This window comes from Garra rufa, chromosome 8, assembly GCF_049309525.1.
Source record: "Garra rufa chromosome 8, GarRuf1.0, whole genome shotgun sequence".
NCBI lineage: Eukaryota > Metazoa > Chordata > Actinopteri > Cypriniformes > Cyprinidae > Garra > Garra rufa.
The window spans coordinates 11791377-11818365 of record NC_133368.1 but is presented as its reverse complement, the minus strand read 5'-3'; the positions used below and the strand labels follow the sequence as shown (position 1 = coordinate 11818365).

General features: G+C 36.6%; 1 protein-coding gene across 1 annotated transcript in view; it reads left to right on the top strand.

Moving 5' to 3' along the window:
• The window catches only part of dgkh (diacylglycerol kinase, eta), a 69111-nt gene extending 49105 nt beyond the window's left edge, over positions 1-20006 (top strand). The window contains exons 25-26 of the mRNA XM_073845440.1: positions 2624-2754; positions 14747-20006. Coding sequence (XP_073701541.1) covers positions 2624-2754; positions 14747-14833 — 218 coding nt within the window. The 3' untranslated portion in view covers positions 14834-20006. The remainder of the gene's footprint in view (positions 1-2623; positions 2755-14746) is intronic.
• Positions 20007-26989: the final 6983 nt, after the last annotated feature.

Sequence of the window (26989 nt, the reverse complement as noted above, 5' to 3'; positions counted from 1 at the left end):
AAAAATACAAGCAAATGTTTTATTTTAACGTGCAAACAGCAGCATACAGACTCAGAGCAACAACAAAAACTGCATTGACATATACTTAAATTATCACGCATCAGCAGCGGTTCTGAGAACAGAGAAAATCTGAATGAAAAAAAAAAGAATAATATAAATAGGCCTACACTAAATATGTATAAATTAAATAACTACCTAATTAAGATGACAAAACTAAAACACACTGAATCCTTTTATGCGCTTTGAAGAACTGTACCGGTCTTATTCTTCTCATCAGACATAAAAAAATATATAGCAGGCCAGCCAATACCTCAGTGTGCCTAGTTTTTAACATGTCCACATGCTGTACGGATAGGCAGGACCGCTGCCTGTTAACTCTTAGATCCGCGAAAAAAACACCATCACAAAAACCCTTTCAATTTGCGGTTCGGGACTTCCATCCACTGTCATATGCGTGTGGAGAAGCGCGTGTTTTACAGCGTTCAGCAATAGCCAATCACAGACATGTATGTTTAGTAGATTATCACTGTGGCCAATCAGAGGAGGCTATGTTACAATCCATTCACCAACCAAAGTGCCGGTTTCAGTTTTGCTGATTTCTACACTTTCGCAAACTCTCTTATTAAAACAAACAAAGTGTTGACATTATGTCCAGTGATTGTAACGGGAGCGCCTATTGCGCACTTTCTATCTAGACTATAATTCATTCAGAATTTGAATACATTCACTCACGGATTCACTCTCTAATAACCCAATAATGCCACTTGTCATTGAGTTGCATATACTACATCAGTTTACTAAGTAAAGGTGAAGCGAAATATGTCTGTACAGCCACACTGCACGTGTCGACACGCGCGTGAGTAAACAGATAACTTACAAATAGCATTATTTCTTTCACCATGCAGCAAACGTAAAAAAAAGAATAGAAAAAAACCCTTTTAAACCGTTTAACTGATAGTAATAATCGGTTAAAATTCTTACTGTCGGTTAACGGTTAAACGGTCAATATGAGCATCCCTAATAGGGGCAAAATTCAATTTTTAGCCTCCAAAAATGGGCAAAAATGTATTTGTGTATATAATAAAAATAATAATAATATATGCTATATATTTTACACATTATCATTATTGTTATTATTATGCTTTAATGTGCAATGTATATTTTACACATTAATATCATCACTAATAATAATAATAGTAATAATAAAAACAATAATACACTTAATGTACTTAATGTTTTGTTCTAATTTGTCTTATATATGTGACCCTGGACCACAAAACCAGTCTTAAGTCGTTGGGGTATGTTTGTAGCAACAACCAAAAATACATTGCATGGGTCAAAATTATTGATTTTTCTTTTATGCCACAAATCATTAGGAAATTAAGTAAAGATCATGTTCCATGAAGATTTTTTGTAAAATTCCTACTGTAAATGTATCAAAATGTAATTTTTGATTAGTAATATGCATTGTTAAGAACCTAATTTGGACAACTTTAAAGGTGATTTTCTCAGGATTTTGATTTTTTTGCACCCTCAGATTCCAGATTTTCAAATAGTTGTATCTCGGCCAAATATTGTCCTATCCTAACAAACCATACATCAATAGAAAGCTTATTTATTGAGCTTTCATATTATATATACATCTCAGTTTTGTAAAATTTAACCTTATGACTGGTTTTGTGGTCCAGGGTCACACACATATATATATATATATATATATATATATATATATATATATATATATATATATATATATAAGATATAATAATCATAATAATAATAAACATAATAATAATAATAATATAATTTGCAGATTATAGATTATTTATTAGTGCAGATTTGATGCCATTATCCTCAAGCAACTTATTCTTCCAGGAGTTGTCTGCACACACATATCCAAAAAATTACACACATCACCTTTAATCCTTGCTGAAACAGACCAGATTTCGAGGATAGTGCAAACATAGTACACACTCTCCAAAAAGGATTGCAAGGGGATCAAAATAGGCTCTTTAGCTGTTTACAAAATACAATCCATGATATTCTTTGACATTTTCAGGCGTGTTTATCCAGGCGAATGTCATAACAGATTCGCAAATGCGTCCACAGTCCACACTGTTAAATTGAACATAGATTGACCCTGGCTTTGACATGTACGTCTGCTGCGGGGATTTAACACGCCATCAACAACAACAACAGAGTGCAGTGTGTTTCCGTCCTGTCGGCGGACGATCCGATCCGAGCGCAGGGCGTTAGAGTCGCACAGGCTTCAGCCTCCCATTCCCTCCTCCTCCTCCTCGTCCTCCTCCTCCTCTTTCTCCTGTCTCTGTGTCTGCTCTTAATGGGATGATGGTGGACGTGCCACTGTGATAACCTGCATGCCAGAAACGCCTCCGGGTGTGCCAGTGACCAAACCGAACCTGTTTAACCCTCTCTTTGCCAGCTGCTGCCGCCACTTCTCTCTGTGTCTTCTCTTTCCTGTTTGATTTTTTTTGGTCCCCTTTTTCCTTTTGTGGTTGTTTTTTGACTTGTTCCTCCTCTCGGCCTGACCCTGTTTGCTTGTGTCCTGCGAGTGTACGGGGCTTGGACACTGAAGGGGGCTTCTCGCTCTGTACTTATGTAGTTCAGAGGTGGGGCACTGAGGAGGTGGCCGCCTGGTTGGAGCAGCTCAGCTTGGGGGAATACAAAGAGACCTTCATCCGCCACGACATCCGCGGCTCCGAGCTCCTGCACCTGGAAAGGAGAGACCTCAAGGTATACACACAACCCCTTTCTGTGCCTCACGATGTCCCTCAGAATGACCGAAACGCTCTTTCTCTGTCCATCTCGCTCTTTGACTCTCTTTCTTTCTCTCTGTCATCTTACCTGTCACCCTGTTTGCTATTTTGTGCTGCACTGCTCTGCTTGGCTTCCTCTGTGCAAGTGTCGTTCGGGTCTTCGAATACTGACACGACTAACCGCCTGACGCACGTAGGGCTATTTTAAGTCGGCTAGGCTCGAAGGACGCCAGCAGGGATCTGAAGATGTGGTTGTGGGATGGGCAGCTCCACACAGACATGCCTCTGTTTGTGTAGCTCATGAGTACAGTCAACATGTTTATGTGTGTGTGATTCAACAAATCAGGCTCTGTTCACACCTGCTCACACATGCGTCTCAGGTGATCTGATTGTAAGTGATCAAATACTGTGTTTGGAAAGGAAATGACGTGTACTACGGAACCCCTAAAGGGAATAAATACGAGATGAGTGTAAAAATATATTCAGTGCTTTCACTCGCAATTATAGGGAGCCGCTATTTACATGCAGGGCCTGTGCGCTCGCTTTTTTACTTTCACTTTCGAGATTGGCGATCACACATACTCTGTTTATACAACGGAGTGGCAGTACTTTCCATACATTTTACAAGATTAGATGTTTGTCAGTGGTAGAGATGTTGCGATACCCTTTTTTGATACAGATTCCGATACCTAGGCTCAGGATATCGGCCGATATCGAGTACAGTTCCGATTCTTGGGTGTGTATCTGAATTAGGGATGTCCCGATCAGGTTTTTTTTGCCCTCGAGTCCGAGTTATTTGATTTTGAGTATCTGCTGATACCGAGTCCCGATCCGATACTTCTATAATACATAAGCAAAAAGAATAAAGAAGAGCGACGAAACAGATCCTGGATGTTCCTTATTTTAACATTCAACAACTCTGTTAACAAACAGAGCACTTCTGTGAGGTAGCGTCAACAATCAAGTAATAAATTACGTAAATTCTTCACTTCTGGACTTTAGTACAACAGTAAATATAAAAAAAGTCTAATATAAAAACAAATAGCACCTAGAAATAAAAAAATAAAAGTGCCACAATGTTTGCTGTGTTTCTGTGTGCAGTCAAGGGGTCTAACTAGTGGGTTGCGTTAGACTGTTACATTGCCCGTCATTTTGACGGACAGGGTCGTAAAAATTCCGTCATAATTCGTTGTTACCCGTCATTTTAATTTTCATATTTTAATTATAACACATATAATTGCATTTATTTTTGTTCACGTTTTAATTTTTAATATGTTGAAGAGAACAGATGAGACTGCTTAACTTTTCATGTTCAACACCACACCGATGACATCTATTTTAATATATTCTCATTTTAATGAGCAATATTGATCAGTAAATCCCAGTCGATCTTTTGGTCTATGCTGTTTTCAGTCGATGACTAACAGGTACAGGTGCGCCTCCCATCCAATAAATCGCAATGAAACAAAGTCTCAAATTTCAAATTCAATATCATTAGGAAATTCAAGCAATAAATACCGTTTTGGCGCTCTTTAATGTGGCATGATAGATCTTTGTAGCTTCCTTAGTACTACTGCGCCTGTGCTTAATCAAACGCATAGCAAAAGGCAAAAGATTAGTAACAGTGTCGTTTTAGTTCTGGAGCAAGTGCTCTGTTGCCACACTGGAGCGCACTCGCCACCAACTGGACAGGGGTGGGAATTACAGCTAATAATTACACTATATCACCCTCAGTGTAATCTGTCGAAGTGACGGACGGCCTTCAGATTTTTCGGTCATTCCAACAAAAATTCCGTCAATGACGGACAATTTTCGGTTAATGCGACCTCTGATATATACATATATATCCGAGTCCTGATCGGGACGTAACGTCCGATTCCGATCGAGTCTGAAACCACGTGATCGGGCCCGATTTTCCGATCACGTGATCGGATTGGGACATCTCTAATCTGAATATACACCTGTAGATACTACTAGCCCTGTATGAACTGATAGAATTATTTTTAGAGTTGTTCCGATTCCGATACTAGTATCGGAAATGCCACCGATACCACAAAAAAAAAAATCTAGCATCGGTAGCGGCGAGTACTTGAACCCATGTACCGATCCAAAACTATTTTGTTAAACAAGACCTAGTTATGCCCGCTAGCTTTGCTTAATGCTGCAAATCAGAAGTCAGTTCAAGAAATACAAACGTGCTAGCAGTATGTCCGCTGTTTGGCAGTATGTCAGACTAGACCAACCAGCCAGTAAAACAGCAACATGTCTCATATGTAGGGCCCTGATTTCCACAATGCGGAAAATGCAAACGGAATCGCGGAATCCAGGCATAAAAACAAAATTTACAGTTTAACGCGGAATGTCATGGAATTTGTCAAAGTTTGGATGAACTAATCAAAAGTAGGTCATTACACTGAAATCAAATTGGACAAATATTTGTAAATATTAAGCGACAAAATGACTATTTAAATATGAATTCTGTGTGTCTCTGTTTAATAAATAGCACAGATGTGAGGTTTTGTTTACTACTGGTACTGAAGCACACGTCACTTGCGGTAATATTACAGGGCTCCAGACTGCGATCATTTTTTCTGCCGGTGCGACTAATTTTTGTGAGCGGTCGCACTGGCGCTATTACCACGTTGTTCAAGGCATAAGCGCTGGCATTTCTGTTGCATATGAGAAACATCAAATGGCAAACGAAAGCGAAACTAAACTGCGCCAAGCGTTTATCAGCTCAGACCACAACGCAAACAAACTTGCACGAGTCCAGAACAGCTTTATTCTGGAGCCAAAGTTGATTTCACGACACTGTTTAATGCTGCAAGATCCAGTGAGAAGTGTTTGAATTCACCGCACAATGAATAAGGTTGCTGCGAGATCTAGTGAGAATCTTTCAAATTCTGCCCAATTCTCAATTCACACAGGGCTAGTATCTACAGGTGTATATTCAGATACACACCCAGGTATCGGATCAGTACTCGATATCGGCTGATACCCTGAGCCTAGGTATCGAAATCGGTATCAGGAAAGGAAAAAGGGTACCGGAGCATCTCTAATTATTTTATGCTGTGGTCACGGTGATCGTGCCAGTGCGACCGCTCACAAAAATTAGTCGCACCGACAGAAAAAATGTTTGCAGTCTGGAGCCCTGTAATATTACCACAAGTGTCACGCGCACTTCAGTACGAGTTGTAAACAAAACCGCACGTCTGCGCCAATCATTAAAACAGAGACACACAGAATTCATATTTAAATAGTCATTTTGCGGCATAATATTTACAAATATTTGTACATATTGTGATTTGATATGAGCGTAATGAGTTACTTTTGATTAATTCATCCAAACTTTGACAAATTCCGTGACATTCCACGTTAAACTGTAAATTCCGTTTTTATGATTTTTTTTTTCAGTGTTTTCATGATACCGTCCACGTTTTCCGCATTGTGGAAATCAGGGCCCTACATATAAGACATGTTTCTGTTTTACTGGCTGGTTGGTCCAGTCTAACATGCTGCTAAAAGGCGGACATACTGCTAGCACATTTGTATTTCTTCTTCGCTGCTCTAAACAGTGGTTGCTTGTGGCAGCACAGCACAACTTCCTGTGTTTGCATTCTGAGCAGCGAAGGAGAATTGACTTCCGATTTGTGTTAAGCAAAGCTAGCGGGCATAACTAGGTCTTGTTTAAGAAAATGGTATCGGATCGGTACGTGGGTTCAAGTACTCACCGATACCGATGCTAGAATTTTTTGTGGTATCGGTGGCATTTCCGATACTGGTATTGGAATCGGAGGATCTGCAAATCATTCGCCATCGTCCTATCAGTCATCTCTTCTTACTGTGGAAAGTGAGGTTTTATGTACTGTAATGTAACCGGCTACCATGTCACTTAAGTGGCTCCGTAGAACACGTTATTTGTTTTCCGTGCCTTTCCCGAATACGGATTCACTGTTGCGGCACATCCCTACTTTCTTGACTACATACACTACTGTTTAAAAACTTGGGGTTGGTAAGATATTAATGTAATAATGAAAGAAGGTTGCATTTATTTGATCAAAAATACAGTAAAAACAGAAATATTGTGTAATATTATTACAATTTAAATGCATGTTTTCTATGGTAATATACTTTTTAAATGTAATTTATTGCTGTGATGCAAAGCTGAATTTACAGCATCATTACTCCAGTCTTCAGCATCACATGATCCTTTAGAAACCATTCCAATTTGCTGATTTGATGTTGAAAAGTTGTTCCGCTTAATATTTTTGTGAAAACCATGATACATTCATTCATTTTATTTGAAACTTTATAAACAATCTCACTGTTACTTTTGATCAATTTAATGCATCTTTTCTGAAGAAAAGTATTAATTTCTTTCAAAAAACATCTTACTGACCCCAAACTTTTAATCAATAGTGTCACCCACTATATCACAGTGTTACTGCATGTTAACAAGCTGTTATAAAGTAAAAACTAGTACAGAAAAGTTGGCACATTTTTACCAGAAATATGACAATATTTCAAGCGGTATGCATTATTTTAGTCAACTAACTAAATTATATTAATTGCAGATGTGTTTCTTATGATTTTTACACACATATTCGCTAAATTTACTATTTTTGTCACTGCAACTAGTAGCTTGTGACCCAAACAGTTGAAAACAAACGTTTATACACCTTTCAGAATCTGCAAAATGTTAATTATTTTACCAAAATCAGAGGGATTGTACAAAATGCATGTTATTTTTTATTTACTACTGACCTGAATAAGATATTTCACAACAAAGACATTTACATATAGTCCACAAGAGACAAAATAAGTTAAATTTCATATTCAACTCATATGCAACTATTACAGAAGGTTTAAACGCTCACTGATGCTTCATAAGGAAAAACCATGCATTAAGAGGTACACATCTTCATTCTGTTCAAATGTATTCACCCCCCATCTCTTAATGCATTGTTTGTCCTTCTGAAGCATCAGTGAGCGTTTGAACCTTCTGTAATAGTTGCATATGAGTCCCTCAGTTGTCCTCGGTATGAAAAGATGGATCTCAAAATCATACAGTCATTGTTGGAAAGGGTTCAAATACACAAAAATGCTTAAAAACCAAAGAATCTGTGGGACCTAAAGGATTTTTTTTAAGAACAGCGGGCAGTTTAACTGTTCAGGACAAACAAAGGACTCGTGAACAACTGTCACTAAACAAAAAAAGCAGTAACAACACAGTATGAAGAATCAAGTGTATGTAAACTTTTGAACATTTTTATAAATTCAACTATTATTTTCTTATGCGGACTATATGTAAACATCTTTCATGTGAAATATGTTATTCAGGTCAGTACTAAATTAAAAATAACATGCATTTAGTATGATCCATCTTATTTTGGTAGAAAATTAACATTTTGCAGATTCTGTAAACTTTGACTTCAACTGTACATCTGTATTTAGTGTTGCACACTTATAATCAAATCTCCTGAGACTGATGCAATTATGAGATGTTAACTGGGCCTCATTTACAATGTTTTATAGGTTATTGCTGTATAGTGGAGCTATTTTAAACAGTAAAACTGTCTAGGGTTATCACCTGAATTGTCCAGTTCATTATACAGTTTAGCACAGTGACAGAGTACTATAAACATCCTCACCAGAAACCAAATGACGCTTTCATGTACACTTGTTAAAGAAATATAAATTTGTCATAATACATTCGATATGTTTTATAAACCCTCTTAAATCACACCTTCCAGTTGGTAGGTGAAAGCAGCTCAGTGTTGTGTAGTGCTAAATGTGTATGTGTAAGGTGCTCTGGTCACACTTATCACAAGCACTAGTGAACCTTGGACTGTGCCATTTATACGCCTCTGTTATGTCCCCCCATTTCAAACATCCCTGCCATTTATCTGGTCTAACCTCATTCTGTCTTTAGGGATGTCCTCAAACATATTTTGAAAGCCTAATTGGGACATAAATAGATCAAAGTGTTTCAGCTGTAAACCAGGGAAGCGGTATTGTGACATTTGCTGTCACTGGATCAGCTGCATTGTTTTAACCCGAGCTTAACCAGGGTTCTTAGGTTTTCTTAACTGTTGGTCAACTGATATTGGTGTTGCTGTGGCTGATTCTGATACAAATGTGATCAGTAGTATATAATTAAAATAATAGCAAATAAGGTATAAGGCTTCAACAAAATGAATGTCTCATTTAGATTAGCTTGACTGCCACTAGATGTCACTTTTTCTGCGGCTTTATTTCAAACCTGCTGTTTAGATGGTTTCATTATACTTTTGGGAGACACCACAGTCAGGCTTTTCCATAATCATTTTAAACTGACAGTTTGACTGATGGTCATATTAAAATGATTATGGAATTGCCTGACTTTGATTATACTTAAATGTATTGTCAATACTGCAAAACACACATTTAAGACTCCCTGTTCACATAGCATTTATTTGAACTAATAGTCTTGCTTCAAGGTGTAATTCACCACTGGCAAAATGGGCTTTTAAGAAAATATAGATGACCATGTAGTTGAAAGTATAAAGAAATTTAAAGAAGCATTGCTATGTGACTAGAGAAAAAGGCGTATAGTGTTCATATTGCCAAAAAGTAGGGAAACAGCAACACACATAATGCACTGGACTCGATCCAAAAGTCTGTGAGCTGGGCCAAATTTCACAAAGGTGTTTATGAGATGACACATCCATCATCCATCTGACTTTTGCTAACAAATGAACAGAATATCTCGGTGTGAGAAAGAGTACACATTGTTCATTTACATATACTGTAACCGATTACATATAATCTGGATTACGTAATCAGAATCAGAATTAAATGGCCAGAAGTAGTGCTGAAGTCCAACTAAAGATATATTGAAGTAAAACTGGAACTACTGCAAATATACTTCAGATACACTTTACATATCTTGCATTTAAAGATCATACAATCCTCATAATTAGTGACATTAAAACACATTTTGGGCTTAATATTAAGAAATGTGCATTGTGCACAAGTAGTACTCCAAATAAAGTTTAATGAAAATGTTTATCAGTAAATCTCTAGTGTGTTAGTAAATATTACTTTTTTACTAAGGTTGCATTACATTTTAAAACACTTGTAATCAGACTACAGTTACTCTATTATTGATTACTTGATTACATATTATTCACAGTTTCATATGAGATGCAGGTAAACAAGTATAATATTTTGTCATTTTAAGTGTTTTATTTAGATTTATTTTAATTTTACATTTGTATAATTTAATTATTAGCTTTTCATTAAACTCACAAACCCCAGTTTGGGAGACCTCGATGTAATGTGATGCTTAATAACAATTAATGAAATATATGTGTCCTTGGACCACAAAACCAGTCATAAGGGTCCATTTTTAAGGGTCATCAGAAAGCTGAATAAATAAGCTTTCCATTGTTGTATGGTTTGTTAGGATAAGACAATATTTTGAGACAACTATTTGGAAATCTGGAATCTGAGGGTGCAAAAACATCAAAATATAAAGAAAATCGCCTTTAAAGTTGTCCAAATGAAGTTCTTAGCAATGCATATTACTAATCAAAAATTAAGTTTTGAAATGTTTACAGTAGGACATTTACAAAATGTCTTCATGGAACATGAACTTTACTTAATATCCTAATTATTTTTGGCATAAAAGACAAATTGATCATTTTAACATGTACAATTTATTGTTGGTTATTGCTACAAATATACTCGTGCTACTTATACTTATACTTATGATTTTTTCTTTCTTTTTGTATTTTTATGTCGATATGGTACAAGATCATCCTATTTAAATCAATGTGATAAAAGATTTAGAGCAAAAGTAATTAAAAAGTAGTGTAATGTAATGGATTACATTAGTACTGTAACTACAATTTTTGTCATCAAAAACATATGGAATCAGTAACAGACATTGTAACAATACAAAGGTGGTTGAACATTGGTATTACCTTTTAAGAAACGTGAGTATATTTGTTTTTAAATGATCATTGTTCATTTATTACTTTAATAATGCTAATAATGTCTAAAAGATAATACAGATGGTATTTTCTTTAATCAAATTTTATTGCATGGAACATAAATTATTTAAATGCTGTTTGTTTTCATTTTCAAATTACATTTGACTTTGAACTTAAAGGGATAATTCACCCAAAAATTTAAATTTGATGTTTATCTGCTTACCCCCAGGGCATCCAAGATGTAGGTGTAGGTTTGTTTCTTCAGTAAAACACAAATGAAGATTTTTAACTCAAACCGTTGCAGTCTGTCAGTCATATAATGGTAGTCAATGGGATCCACAGTTTTGAGAGTTAAAAAATCATACACAGACAAAACCCTGCGGCTTGTGATGATACATTGAGGTGTTAAGACACAAAACGATCGGTCTGTGCAAGAAACGAAACAGTATTTATATCATTTTTTACCTCTGATCCACCACAATGTTCAACTGTCCTAAACACGTCAACATGCTCTGGCATAGTAGTCGGTGAAAAGTCAGTACTCCCGGATGAGCTTGCACAAGAAAACGTAATCTTTTTTCGTTTTTAATCGGTTGCCAGATTCAGGATAAGCGCAAGTAATTACCATTTTAAGTAACCGCTATGCACTGTGTACACAATGAGAGAGGTATACGCGCAACAGATCGCTTCCACATATGCATCTACTATGCAAGAGCACGTTGACGCAGCACGTGCCGGCTGTTGTGAACACGCTCAGGACAGTTGGACATAGCGGTGGATCAGAGGTAAAAAATGAAATAAATACTGTTCAGTTTCTTGCACAGACCAATCGTTTCGTGTCTCAACACCTCAATGTATTGTCACGAGCCGCAGGGTTTAATTTAGTTTTGTCTGTGTATGTTTTCTCGACTCTCAAAGCTGTGGATCCCATTGACTGCCATTATATGACTGACAGACTGCAGCGGTTTGAGTTAAAAATCTTTGTTAGTGTTTTACTGAAGAAACAAAGTCACCTAGGGGTAAGCAGATAAACATAAAATTAAAATTTTTGGGTGAACTATCCCTTTAATTTAAAGGTGTCCCTCTTACAGTGTAGTTAGACAAATCAGTACTAAGTAACAATAATTAAAGCCTGTACTTACTATAGCTTTAGGCTTGGAGTTCGCTTTAGGGATAGTTGCTTGTAATTATGCCTAATTTGCTGTTATTACCATGGTACGTACTTGTAACTTGTGTAGCAAAGACACTAAAATAAAGCTTTGATGCTTTGTGCTTTAAAAAGCACTTGGTTTAAACTTGGGTTAAAAAGTGCAGCTTAGTTGGTTTATGATGTCTGTAGTGAAATAAAGGTGTTTTATTCTACAAAACAAACACCCAAACGTAATTAAGAACTCCTGAAGACTGTCAGACAAGTGTGAGCTCTGCAAACGGCTCATTCTGAGTGCTTCACTCTTAAAAAGGATGTGTTAAAAACAACACAACCTGTGTTGTTTCCTAACACACCTTTGTGTCTAGTTAAGGACAACACATTTTGTGTTAGTTTTAACTCAACCAATGTGTTATTCCTTCTTACACAGAAAATGTGTTGATTTTTTTCTACACACTATGTGTTATAAATACACAATTTGTGTCAAATATGTGTTATTTTTGAATAAATCTTGTATGCAATAAAGACACAGCAAACTAACGTATAGTTTATACACCATTTATTAAACCTGCTACTAACAATTACATAAAAACACAATAATTAAAAAAAAGAGAGGTAAACAATCAAAATACAGCAGTTTAAACATTTTAATTGTTCCTTGAGTGAAAAGTTGTTAATGGTTAATAAAGTTTGTACTTTAAATAAAAAAAAGTGGTATTTGACAACCATTTAAGCATTAATCGTTTTATTTACATATTTTCATCTGCGTACAAGTGGTGGTGAGGGTCGTGAGATGAAGTCTCTCGTTTGTCTCCAGTCTCGTCACTAACTGCCACAAGCACTTCAAGAGTGTCTTCCATTCAAAGCTGCAAGAGTAAAATAAAGATACTTTTGTTATTTATAGGCTACACATAACGAATATTGTAAAATAGCGATAGCTAAAAAGGCAAGAAAAGCTTAAAGGTGCCATAGAATGCATTTATACAATATTTTTAAATTGTTCTCTGATATCTACATAGAAGGTATATGGCATAGGAAAGGGCAAAAAATCTCCAGAAATGGTTTTACAGGTCCATTTACAACCCTAGGATTTGCCCCTAGAATGAAAGGCTCTGTTATTTGGAAGCTTCATGAATATTAATGAGCTCTGCTCTGATTGGCTGTTTCACAGAGCTCAATAGCTCGCACATGGATAAAAATATATATTTAATTAGGAGCTCTAGCCGCTTTTAATATGCAGTTTGTTGAATCTGCCGTTTTGAATCGCGGATATATTAGTCTGATTACTGTGATGCATGTGCTCTGTGTAAAGTTACAATGCATCTCTCTGTTTATGTGGTAAGTGAAATCCTATGTATAGCAATTTAACAGGCTAGCGCTAGCATTAAGCTAACCGTGTCCCTTGAGTGACTCGCCTTGTTTAACAGTTGTGGCTAGAGGGTATACAGCTCAGACCGGAAACTAACAATGAAATTAATTGTTCTACCTATTAGATTGTGTTTTATTAACGTCTACACCTACCCCAACCCTAAACTTAGCCCTTACTATAATACAAAAAAAGTATTATTGTTGTACAGTGTGACAAAAATAACGTTAGACTGATGTGCGCATGCCCAGTAGCCATAGCTGTATCCCTTCTAGACTTTACCTTGTTCAACTGAGGTGCTGACGTTAGTGATGATTGGGCGATGCAGATGTTGGAGGCGTAACTATTACGGTGTGTTCACACGGGGCGTCAGCGTCAACGCTTGACGGAAGGCATGGCTGAAGTTTGGCACTGACGCAATGGTCATAGCAGCGTCAGCCAATGAAATTAGACAGGAACGTGATTGGCTGCCGCCTGGCAACTGTATTTGCATAGAGCGATCTAATTGGCTGTCGCTTCCGTCGGCAGTTGAGAATTTTTCAACTTCTGCCACGAGCAACGCCAGTCCACAATTCTTTTCGGCAACGCGTGACGTTACCCATTCAAGTCAATGGGAAGCGTTGACGCTAGCGCCCCGTGTAAACGTACCGTTAACGATCCCGGAAGTTGCGTAACAGACCTGTTATGTTGGAATTGGCCTATTTTTCGTTGGTCTTTTGCAGATACTAGATTTATATAAGAAGGAGGAAACGGTGGTGTTTGAAACTCATGGTATGTCATGTCCATGTACTGAACTGTTATTATTTAACTATGCCAAGGTAAGTTCAGTTTTCCATTCTATGGCACCTTTAAGCATCAGAGATTATGTTAACGTTAGGGCAATTTGCACCATACGTGGCACCACGAAGCTGTTCATTTTCAAAGAGAAAGACGTGATCAACGACATAGATTTCCTCATGTGAAGCACTACAACGTGTCAATGATGAATTAAAAGCGATTCTGTTCACAATAAATCTAACAAAAGAAACTATAAAGCTTGTTAAAATAAGCTCCCACCGCTGAGATGTGCAGCAGGCTCGGGCGCAGCTCGCATGGCCATTCGTGAGGCAGTTTTCCGGCTACCATCTACAAACGATCACAAAAGACATTTTAAAAACGTATAATGGCAAATACAAACATTTCTCTTACCTTCACACATCGAAGTTATGTCCTGACAATGAAAACTTGAAGCGCGAGGAAATTTGCTTGTGTCAGTAGAATAACGGCTCATGAAGTGACGCAAGCAGCAATGTGATTGGCTGATATTTAACACATATTGTGTTGGACACACTGTGTTGGATATTTTCTTTTTTCTTTTTCGTTTTTAACACACATTTAACACAAAATAACACAAAATGTGCTAAAGTAGACATAACACAAACAATGTGTTAAAAATTAACACATCCTTTTTGAGAGTGTTCTGTTTGTCTGCTTCCTCTAGGATCTGGGGATCTCGAAGGTGGGTCATATGAAGAGAATTCTCCAGGGAACTAAAGACTTGGCCAAGAGTTCGATGGTGGACCTGTGAGAGAGACGTCAACACACATTCCGTTCGTGGGCGAAGAGGAGTTGAAGCGGGAGCTCCGGTGTGGGAAGCGTGGATCTATGTTGGAATAGCTTGTAGAAAAGCTAGGAATGTTTGTTTTAGAGCAAGCGCTGGTGCCAAAACGACAAGGATTGCGTCCGAGACTTTTAGACCCATAGAAAAGCCATTCCTCACCCTATCGCATCGACGGCACAATCAGGTATGCAATTCTCATCGTGCACGCGACCTCCGGCCTCTTTAACAGATTCCAAATCAAGTAGCAGAACAGGACTTCCAAACCCGAGAGGAGCGCACGGCCTCTGAGTAGCTCACTGGCTCTTTGCCTTGCGGTAGATGGCAACAATAGGAGGGCGATGTGATGTGTCAGCAATATTCTGCTTTTGACAGCACTGTTTACATTTTAAGGAGACGGGAAAAAGACTGCTGGAGTATCGCAATCAAACGGCAATCAACGTAGTGCGCCGCCGCAGTCCAGGAAAGGTCAAAAGGGGTTTCCTTCGCCAGTGACATACTGATGCATGGTATGCTTGCTATATTTGGATAGCTGTTTTACTGCATGATCTGCGTCTTGTTTTTTATTGTACAAACTAACACTTGAACAAGTTTTATATGAATTTAGTATAACGCCATTTGTTACTACTGAAGCATCCCTTTGGTCAAAGTAGACTGCTGATTTATTATTTCTATTTATCTGTCTGCATGGAAACCTTGTGTCAAAAGCGGTGTTATGTGCCATATTTATTGTCAGATGAGCTTTATCAGTAAGAAACGTTTTAATCTTACAGTAGGACGTTAGGTAAGTCGGTGAAATAAGTACCAAAGCGAATGTCCCCTGGTTTTCAAAGCGAAAAAGTTTAGTTTTCCCTCCAAAATGGTCAAATCTGAAGCGGTTCAGAAACAATTGAACACAGCGACACAACTCTTTTTAGCTTCAAACTTCTTCTTATTATGTATTAGTTGAAATAGGACTTTTATTGTTTGGAATAAGGAATTGCAGTTGAGCTGCAACTTTACATAGTTGATATTTACTGAGTTCAGGAACCCAGTGCAAGTTCGATAGGATCATCTACATTTGGTCGGTGGCATTACAGGGTATAAGAGATTGTTTGTTTGTTAATATATGCACTGTACATACGTTTAAAAAGTCTAAACTGTTAACTCCAGTTATGAGTAAAGCCTTTGTATAATAGAACGCTTACACGATATTATCAGATGACACATTTATTTGTGTATAGAGCACCATAACACCTTTGTGAATTATTCTGTTTAGTAATCGCCTTTACACGTTAAGTGCTGTTGTACTCGATGGAAGGTGCAATATTGTATTTATTTTGATACATTTATTCTCTACGAAGCTTTATGACGTGAGGTTTTTCCATGGAAAACTAAAAAAGATAAACTTCACACACTCCTCTTTTTTCGGTTTTGGATTAAGGTGGACTTTGGGTCAGACGAATCATGCCATGTTCTCTCTCTCGCTCTCTCTCTCTCTCCAAAATTCATAAATCTTCCATAAGCAAATCGTTGATCCTGTCAAACCGTGCTTCCAGGATAATTTGCTAGACGGCTGGATGTTTTCTCACACCGACTATAAAACTGTTGTGCCTCGATTTTTCCGCAAAATGGAAAATTTCAAGCTCGGAGCTACACGTAGTTCTACATAAGCCAACCCGACCGACGGTGCACATGGGACTCATAACAGTGGATTTTAGTTTATGTTATATTATAATGTCCCTCTAGAGGGTGTTCGATAACATCAAAGCAGTACTTGATATATACACAGAGCGAGAGTCGGAAAAGACGTGTTCCCAACCGAGAAATCCAATTCTAGCCACAATTTACCTGACGTGAGATTCAAACAAATATGGAGGATTGGTTTTGGTTTGTTGGGTGGAACTGAGCAGGATGTTTTTAAAAAGAAAAATACACATTGGAAGAGTTCGGTGAGAGTTTAGGCATTATTATCAAACGATGAGACTAGAAATGAGACTGCATTCATTAATCAGTAATAATTACAACATCACATGGCGCCAAACGTAGTTTATTCTACACAAAGAAACAAGAAAATGTCTTTTAAAGTCATTGATATTATCATGAACTGACAATTTTGTGAATGCGCAAGCAAACGTGTGATTTACACTTTTTATAGCTTGTGTGTTTGGTTTCTAAACGTCAGTTACGTTTTGATGGTTTAATGCTCTCGGCAGCCAATAATTCACCACACAAAACACATTGTGGTTTGTACAAACCATGTTTATTCTTGTTGTAAGTGAACCCGTATTTAATGTCGTTTGGCATTGTCCATATTGGCATCTGCGCAATATGCCTAGTTTCCACCAAATGAAAGACGAACTTAATACCGTCCAGTTTGATTGGGCACACAATGCTGGATGTACAAACTCAAACATGAGAAAAACATTTTCTCCTTTCTTTTAAAAGTTGATAAGCGTATTTATATTTCTATGCTAACTACATGCAAGTTAAAGGAGTAGTTGACTTCCAGAAACAAACAAAAATGTACTCACCCCCTTGTCATCCAAGATGTTCATGTCTTTCTTTCTTCAGTCGTACAGAAATTGTTTTTTAAGGAAACCATTTTAGGATTATTCTCCATACACTCTTAAAAATAAAGGTGCTTTAAAAGGTTCTTCACAGCGATGCCATAGAAGAGCCATTTTTGCTTCTACAAAGAACTGTTCAGTCAAAGGTTCTTTAAAGAACCATCTGTTTCTTACCTTTTTATAATCTGAATAACTTTCTTTAGCCACAAAGAACCTTTTGTTAAACAGAAAGGTTCTTCAGATGTTAATGGTTCTTTATGGAACCATTTAGACAAAAATGGTCCTTCTATGGCATCGTGAAGCACCTTTCAAAATGCAGTTTAAATGCAGCTTCAAATGGCTCTAAATGATCCCAGCTGAGAAAGATGGGTCTTATCTAGAGGAACTAACAATTATTTTCTTAAAAAAAAAATGCACATATTGCATTTAAATATGTACAACTCTGTGTGACGATTTTGAAGTTGGAGGAGAAAATGAGATGGGAGTTTTTCAACATACCCTAACTGTCATAAAGCAAGCGGAGAACACAGAGTTCACTCAGAGCTGGACAAGATGAGTGTTTGAGGTTATAAAGAGCCCTTTAGAGCTTTTTGAAGCTGCATTTAAACTGCATTTTGGAAGTGCAAACTCGGTGGCACCATGGAAGTCCACTATATGGACAGAAATCCTGAAATGTTTTCCTTAAAAACATAATTATTTACGACTGAAGAAAGTAAGACATGAACATCTTGGATGACAATGGGGTGAGTAAATCTGTTCATATCTGTTAATTTTTGTTTTGGAAGTGAACTACTCCTTTAATGGTTTTCTAGCAGTTGAGAGCCAACAGTGCAGCCTGCTTATTTCAGCAATCCATGTTTGTCCGTTTGCGGTTTCATTGGCAACTTAATGTCTCTCGCTTCCCGTCTTTTCTCAGTAGCGAGCATCTACTGAGGTTTCAGCATTTGCCTGTAGGCATTTCAGGTTGGCTGTTTAATCCATCGGCAGGCCCACGTCAAATCTGCGCCAGCAAAAACCTCAGCAGATTGGGATGCGCATCAAGTTTTACACATTCTCTTTCACTTGTGTATTCCTTTATGAAATATGTTGGCCAGCTTAAAGGCATAGTTCACGCAAAAATGAAAATTACCCCATGATTTATTCACCCTCAAGCAATCGTAGATGTATATGACTTTCTTCTTTCAAACGAATACAATCGGAGTCATATTAAAAAATGTCCTTGCTCTTCTAAGCTTTATAATAGCAGTGAATGGCTGTTGAGATTTTGAAGTCGAATTAAGTGCATAAATCCATCATAAAAAGTGCTCCCTTTATAAACTATAATCTCCAAGTTTCCACTAACTGTTGTTAGATTATGCTTTTTTTTTCTTCTTACACAAACGCATCGATTCACATGAGAAGACCTTTATTTAACTGATTTTTTTTTTTATGATGGATAGATGTACTTTATTGGACTTCAAAATCTCAACAGCTATTCACTGCCAGCTTAGAAGAGCCAGGACAACTCTGATTAGATTCATCTGAAAGAAGAAAGTCATATACACCCCTTAAAGCAGTGCCGAAAATGTCTTCTGGGTTTATTCATAGGTGACCTAATTAAATAAACATTTGTGATAAACATTTGATCTGACCATCAAATGGTTCATTTATAGCAGCAGTTCTCTTTGTGGATTTATACTGTTGAAACCTATGTGCACGTACCTCCACGCATTCTAAAACACGACTGAATGTACTGATATGCATTTCCGACGGACCGCATTACAAAAGGTAATTTCCCCAACTAGCTAGAATCATGACCAAAGACCCAAGATCATTTCCAGAACACTACGAAAGCTGCCCGGTTTAATTGGCCTTACACAATCTCTGTTTGACAGCTGTAGCAGGTTGACCTTTTATATGGTGCCTCTGTATAGTTCATTTGTTTCACGACAGACTCAAATCACACAAGTGCAGTCTTCCTCTCATGCCACACTGAATACATGTGCACATGATCACATGAACCTCAGTTCAGTTCTCAAGCCACCACATGAGTGTTTTTTCATTGGACCGTGAGTGACAGTGGGCTTCGGCTTATCGATGGCGAAGGTAAAGCTGCAAACTGCCTGTTTTTTCACAAACGAATTCATTAGAGCAATTTGTAGAGCAAGGTAACATATCTTTGACATGATTTGTATCCAGTTAAGAGAAGTGCGATGTGAGTTTCATTTGTTTACATTGTGTTTACAATGGCACAGTTTCATTTTTAAGACTACATGTATAGGTATATTTACAAGACTTGCATATTTATTAAGGTTAAACAACTGATGTGTATGTGTTTTCACTATTGGGATATAATGTTACGGTAGTCACTTGTATTGATATCTGGATGATTTTGGTAAGTAGTAGGTAATTTTTATGACTACTAAGTGACTGTTTTCTGTGCCTTTTTATCGTAGATGCATGGTTAACTATTTATTACAATATGGAGGTCACTGAGATGTGTATTTTTGTATCCTGATTAAATAAGTGTTTCGATTTTGTTGTACATTTTGAGGTGGTAAAACGCTGCCAGTTGATATCTTCCTTCTTCAATAAAATTGAATGCATACACAGTACACTTTGTGTCTTTAATGTTTGACTTATTCTTTTAAATTTGTATGTTTTTAAGTACATTAAATATACATTAAAGGAGTTCAGAACAAACATTTACAGATAATGTATGTACTCACCCCCTTGTCATCCAAGATGTTCATGTCTTACTTTCTTCAGCCGTAAAGAAATTATGTTTTTTAAGGAAAACATTTCAGGATTTCTCTCCATATAGTGGACTTCTATGGTGCCCCGAGTTTGAACTTCCAAAATGCAGTTTAACTGCAGCTTTAAAGGGCTCTGAATGATCGATGAATAACGATTAGTATTTTCTAAAAACATTTGCAATTTATATACTTTTTATCTCTACACAGCATTTGAGCATTTGAGGTTAAAAAGTATATAAATTATAATTGTTTTTAGAAAATAACCGATTGTTTTGCTAGATAAGACCCTTCTTTCCTCGGCTATGATCGTTTAGAGCCATTTGAAGCTGCATTTTGGAAGTTCTAACTTAGGGGCACCATAGAAGTCCATTATATGGAGAGAAATCCTCAAAAAACATAATTTCCTTACGACAAAAGAAAGAAAGACAATAGAATAACAGACTTTTTTTTTCAATAATGCTATATGACATTATGGTAAAGATTTTGTAAAACATACATTATCCACCTTATTTCTCTCGTAAGAGTGGCCATGGCCATTTGTAAATTTTATGGGTCTTCTGGTCTCATCCACATTGTTATTCTTCTCCTTATTTCCCAATAGCGGATAATGAACCGGAAGTCCCGCCTATACGCTTACTTCTGCACTGAAGAATAAGGTGGATAGTTGTGCCTAAAAACATTAACCTCACACATATACCTCAGATCTGGAAACAATACAGTTAATTGTTTTATAGAGAGATAGAGAGATTAGAGAATATTTTAATTTAATATTTTATCTTGATTTAACCTAAGTCACAACTAACCTGCTGTACCTCTGTGGCTCACCGGGCGATGCTGTTCACACTTTTGGAAGCATTGATCTACAAGTCTCTAACAAAAACACAGGGTAGATGCCTTTATGAAGTAATGTTCAACTGACTACACTGAAACTTCATTTGCCAGTTAATACATATCTGTATACATCTCTGATGCTCATTATTGATTCTTCACATAAAGAGCATTTCATTTATGTACAAAATAAGTTTTAGATTACATAGATTCCTGTTTGAGATGGAGACAGACATCTGGTAAAAAAAAAAAATGAATGTGAGGAATCACAGAGTAAGTGTAAGAATCAGTCATTCATATAAGAAACCCATTCAATTTCTCCATAGACAAATTGATTTTTCAATAAAATGCATCTACCATGAGCTCAGAGTTAAAGTGATAGTTCACCCAAAAATGAAAATTCTGTCATTAATTACTCACCTTCATGTTGTTCCAAATCCGTAAGACCTACATTCATTTTCAGAACACAAATTAAAATATTTTTGCTGAAATCCGAGAGCTCCGTGACTCCATAGACAACGAGGGTCCTTCCACATTTAAGGCTCAGAAAGGTACCAAGAACAAAATAGTCCATGTGACATCAATGGTTCAGTTTTTGGAACAATTTTTGTGCTGAAAAAAAACAACAACTTTATTTAACAAATCTCCTCTGCATCAGCCTAGCGCCATTTTGCACGCATGTGTCGTGATATTTTTTTTTTCGCACAAAAAGTGTTCTTATAGCTTCATAAAATTACGATTAAACCACTGATGTCACATGGACCATTTTGTCGATGTTTTTAGTACCTTTTTAGGCCTTGAACGTGGAGGACCCTTGCAGTCTATGCAGGGTCAGAAAGCTCTTGGATTTCATCAGGAATACCTTAATTTGTGTTCTGAGGATGAATGAAGTTCTTACTGGTTTGGAACGACTTTAAAGGTGAGTAATTAATGACAGAATTTTTATTATTATTTTATATCTTTAAGTCAGGGGTCACCAAACTTAATCCTGAAGAGCCGTTGTCCTGCAGAGTTTAGCTCCAACTTGCCTCAACACACCTGCCTGGAAGTTTCAAGCATATCTATTAAGTCCTTGATTAGCTCATTCAGGTGTGTTTGATTAAGTTTGGAGCTAAACTCTGTTGGACACCGACCCTCCAGGACTAAGTGTGGTGACCCCTGCTTTAAGTGATGATATATGCTTCTGTAGAAGCCACAACGTGTGATTACTAGCTTAAAAACCCAGTGCAGAACTACACTACCCATAATTCTGAAGTAAGTTCCACCAATCAGAGAAGTTGGTGCTACCATGAAAACAAAATAGCTGTAGTTAACTAACAGGAATATGTCAAATTCTAAATATAGATTTTGTTCTGCTTAAAGAGTGAAACATATGCTAACTATCAGAACTGTCTGGTAAAATTTATAAAACTGATACTTCAAGCCTGTTATTTTTTAATATAATCCACTCCAAGATAACAGTTTATACCTATACTGTACATACCTTTGAACTGTATCTCTGAGGCATAGTTATTGACTATTCACATGAAGAGCATTTCATTTCTGTACAAAATAAGTTTTAGATTACATAGATTCCGGTTTGAGATGGAGACAGTAAAAAAAAAAAAAATGAATGTGAGGAATCACAGAGTAAGTGTAAGAATCAGTCATTCATATTCAAGACAAATTGCTTTTAAGCAATGAAATGCATCTACCATAAGCTCAGAGTTAAAGGGATGGTTCACCCAAAAATGAAATTCTGTCATTACTCATGTTGTTCCAAACGTGTAAGAGCTTCGTTCGTCTTCAGAACACAAATTAAGATATTCTTGATGAAATCCAAGAGCTTTCTGACCCTCCATAGACAGCAAGGCTCCTTCCACATTCAAGGCCCAGAATAGGTACCAAGAACATCGACAAAAGTCCATGTGAAATCAGTTGTTCAGTCGTTATTTAATGAAGTTATAAGAACAATTTTTTGTGCAGAAAAAAAAAAAACTTTATTCAACAAATCTTCTCCTTTGTGTCAGCCTAGCGCCATTTTGCACGCACTTTCCTCACATGTAAACAACGCATGCTGCTGACACAGAACACACTTTGTTCACGTTTAGAGGAAAGTGCGCACATGTGTCGTGATACTCTCTGACGCAGAGTAGGAGAGTTGTTGAATGAAGTTATTTTTGTTTTGTTTTTGTTTTTTTGCACAAAAAATTTTTTTATAGCTTCATAAAATTACATTAAATTAAAATTATGCAGGGTCAGAAAGCTCTTGGATGTCATCAGTAATACCTTAATTTGTGTTCCGAAGCTGAACGAAGGTCTTACAGGTTTGGAACGACATGATGGTGGGTAATTAATGACAGAAATTAAATTTCTGGGTGAACAACCCTTTAAGTGATGATATATGCTTCTGTAGAAGCCACAATGTGTGATTACTAGCTTAAAAACCCAGTGCAGGACTACACTACCCATAATTCTGAAGTAAGTTCCACCAATCAGAAAAGCTGGTGCTACCATAAAAACAAAATAGCTGTAGTTAACTAAGACTAACATTTCAAATTCTAAATATAGATTTTGTTCAGTTTAAAGAGCGAAACATATGCTAACTATACAAATTGTCTGGTAAATATTATAAAACTGATACTGCAAACCTGTTATTTTTTAATATAATCCACTCCAAGATAACACAAGACGACAGAAATAATGTTACAACAATAAAAACCTACGTTAAATCGTATTTTAAACTCATTTGTCAAGTTTATCCTACTCCCATCGTTGTCTCTGCGCTCGTCTTCTCCCAGCCGCCGCTCTGGGTTTGATTATGTTCGCCTGCTCGTCTTGTTTTCATGAAATGAACGGACGTAAGAGCAGCTAGCTGCCCACTGCATGGCTCTGTCACTACAAGGTGAGACGCGCTTCATTTTCATTCGTATGTCATTTTCCAGCATTCATCCCGTATCGCAGAGTAGGTACAAACCCATCGAATGGTGCCAAAGGTGCGGATCACGACTGATGTTATCTCAGGCCTGATGCTAATGCGCGAGCCAGCTGCGTCTCTAATGACAGCGTCAGGCTTTAGCATTAACTATAAACATATTATAGATAACGCTTTCACACGCGTTGTCTTTTAATAAAATTAGCGGCTATTCACTCGTAATGCTATCCAGGCGAAGCCTGAAACTGAAAACAAATGAATCATCAAACCAAAAATGAGAAATAAGCACCAGATATGACATCTACATGATTGCAGACTAACAGACGTCGTGAACGCTTCAAAACGTTTAATAAATAGTCAAATGGCGGTTTGGCGGTGTATGTCAGCGTTGGAGAATCGTGATAGGTCGTATTTAAAGCATCACTGACAGTATTACACAGAATTAAGTATTCAAATCAGGGTGTTATGACAGGAATCACATCTTGTGTATTAAGTTTTGCACCCAGCCACTCCCCTTTATAAGCTGGGAACAGCCAGTGATCTCATAAACATCTGTTGATTTCAGGAAATCATTTGACCCTGCTGATGCTGTCCGCACAGATCACATGCAGCAGCCAGCGCCATCACTTGCTCATGTTAATGTCCTCCTGTTTCTCATAAAGACGCCGCTGGGGTTCAGGCTTGGGGTAAATGTGCTCTTTTTCCGTGCTGAATTCTTAGAAATCATTTTTACCTTTGCAGTCCCCACCCACACAGAGTCATGCTCAAAGCATCAAAGTCTGACCTAGTTCAGCATTCAGGTGTGAACGCTGGTTTAGTCAGAAAGCCTAGCTTTGCTGAGCAAGGTTCAGTACTGTGGAAATTCTCTGGGCCAGTAGAAATCAAGCTCCTTTGCTCCATCAAAGGCCTGCAACCAGTTGCAACACTTTCCTCTTAAGATAAAGGGATAGTTCATCCCCACCTCCCCCACTTCTGTTTCTGCAGAAGAATGTTGGTAACCAAACCATTTTGGTGCCTATTGTCTTTCATTGTATGGACAAAAACAAAGAAATTTTTAAAAATATCTTCTTTTGTGGTCAAAAAGACAGTTCACTCAAAAATGAAAATTCTGCCATTATTAAGTCACCCTCATTTTGTTCCAAACCTGTAAGAGTTGCTGGTAGCCATTGACTTAGAATGCTATGGAAGTCAATGGCTACCAGCAGCTGTTTGGTTGCCAGCATTCTTTTGTGTTTAACAGAAGAAAAACTCATGCAGGTTTGGAATAGCTTGAAGGTGAGTGAATTAATGATGACAATTTTTATTTCGGTGTAAACAATCTTTTTAAACCCTGTTGTTATTTTTTTGCATTTTCCATTAGAGATAATCAGAATTCCAAAAGAACACTAATAATGCATTCAGTTTTATTAAAATAGAACACAAGTGTTGTTATATAGTTGTTTTGGTGTTGCTTTTTAAAATATTTTTTACATGGATTTCATATTTCATGTAAATACTATTCAGATCCTATTAATTTTTAGGGGAATTTTTATATTTTATACTGTTAAAGACGGACCTACTGTGAGTTACGCTGTTGTTAGTCAATGGTTTTTGCTTTTGTTGAAATCTTAAGTCTGTATTATTTCAAGTTATCTTCATGTTTAAATTCATTGTGAGACCTTACATTACCCATAATGCTGCAAAGAAATTTCCACCAATCAGAGAACTGCGACAAGCAAATTGCACCAGAAGAGTTTAAATATTTGTATATTAGTGCTGTCACTAACAATTATTTTGATAATTGAGTAATTGGTTGATTATTCTGATGAATAATCGATTAATTGTGAATTCAAAAGCACTACAGTTTAATTAAATAAATATATGCCATGCAGGTTTAATATATGCACTTTAATTATTTATATGCGTGTAGGTTCTCAGAGCGGCTTTGCTCACAGTAAATGCTGCTATACAAATTGTTATCATTTACATGTGTGGAGCATCTCAAACCATCTCTGCAAACTCCATCTCTGCATATTGCTTTGAGTTTGGGTTTATTATAACATTCATCTGGGACTGCAACATGCACCATTTCACCAGATTTGTAAGGTAAATCATTTTTAAACCTACGCAAACACAGGAGAATACATCAATGTTTTTCTCAATACGCTAACTGTAAAATTTTTAACCCTCACTCTGAGTTTACGCGTTTTGATGTCCACATATTCAAGAAATTGGCTGTAGCATTTCTGTCGTAAAGAAATGGTCAAATATTAAAGATTAAGTGAATATTTAAATGTTATTAAATGTTGAGTCTATATAAAAAAAGGATTATAAAATAATTTTTATTATATTTTATTACAATTTTTTTATAATGCGTAATGTACATTAGCTGTATTTTAACAGTTTTGTTCAATGAAACCATATTATTACTTGCTTTTAATACTTTATTTGAATTATTGTTCACTTAGGTCTATTTTTATTCTCTACATATATATATATATATATATATATGTGTGTGTGTGTGTGTGTGTATATAATTATCCTATTACTCGATTAATCATCAGATCAACAGATTATGCGATTACCAAAATAATCATTAGTGACAGTCCTAGGGCTGGGCGATATGGCAGAAAAAATTATCACGATATTTTTTTTCATATCAGTCGATATCGATAATCATCACGATAAATGTCAAATCTTTATATCTATCAAATTTAAGGGCAGATTTTTTACTCCTGAATAAAAGAAAAACCAGACAGTTAATTATTATTTATGGTTTATTGTCAGAACATGACAAATACTTTCCAAACAATTATCAATTGAGGTAGAATACAGATTAGAATATTACTAGTAAAATCAACATCAATAGAATACAATATTATTAATATTAATAGAATATATAAAACGACTGTAAATGCAGAGTTAAAGTGATTTTTAAGTATATTTATCATTCAACAAAAAAAAGAATAGACTAATCTTTTCAGCATGCCAATGCCTTTGTGTAGCTGATTTAACACATTTTGTAAAATGTTTTAGCTGTCTGACAATATAAATAAAATAATGGCTCAGGGCTCTACGCTTACTTTTCTTGCTAGGAGCACTTGTGCTCCTAACTTAAATT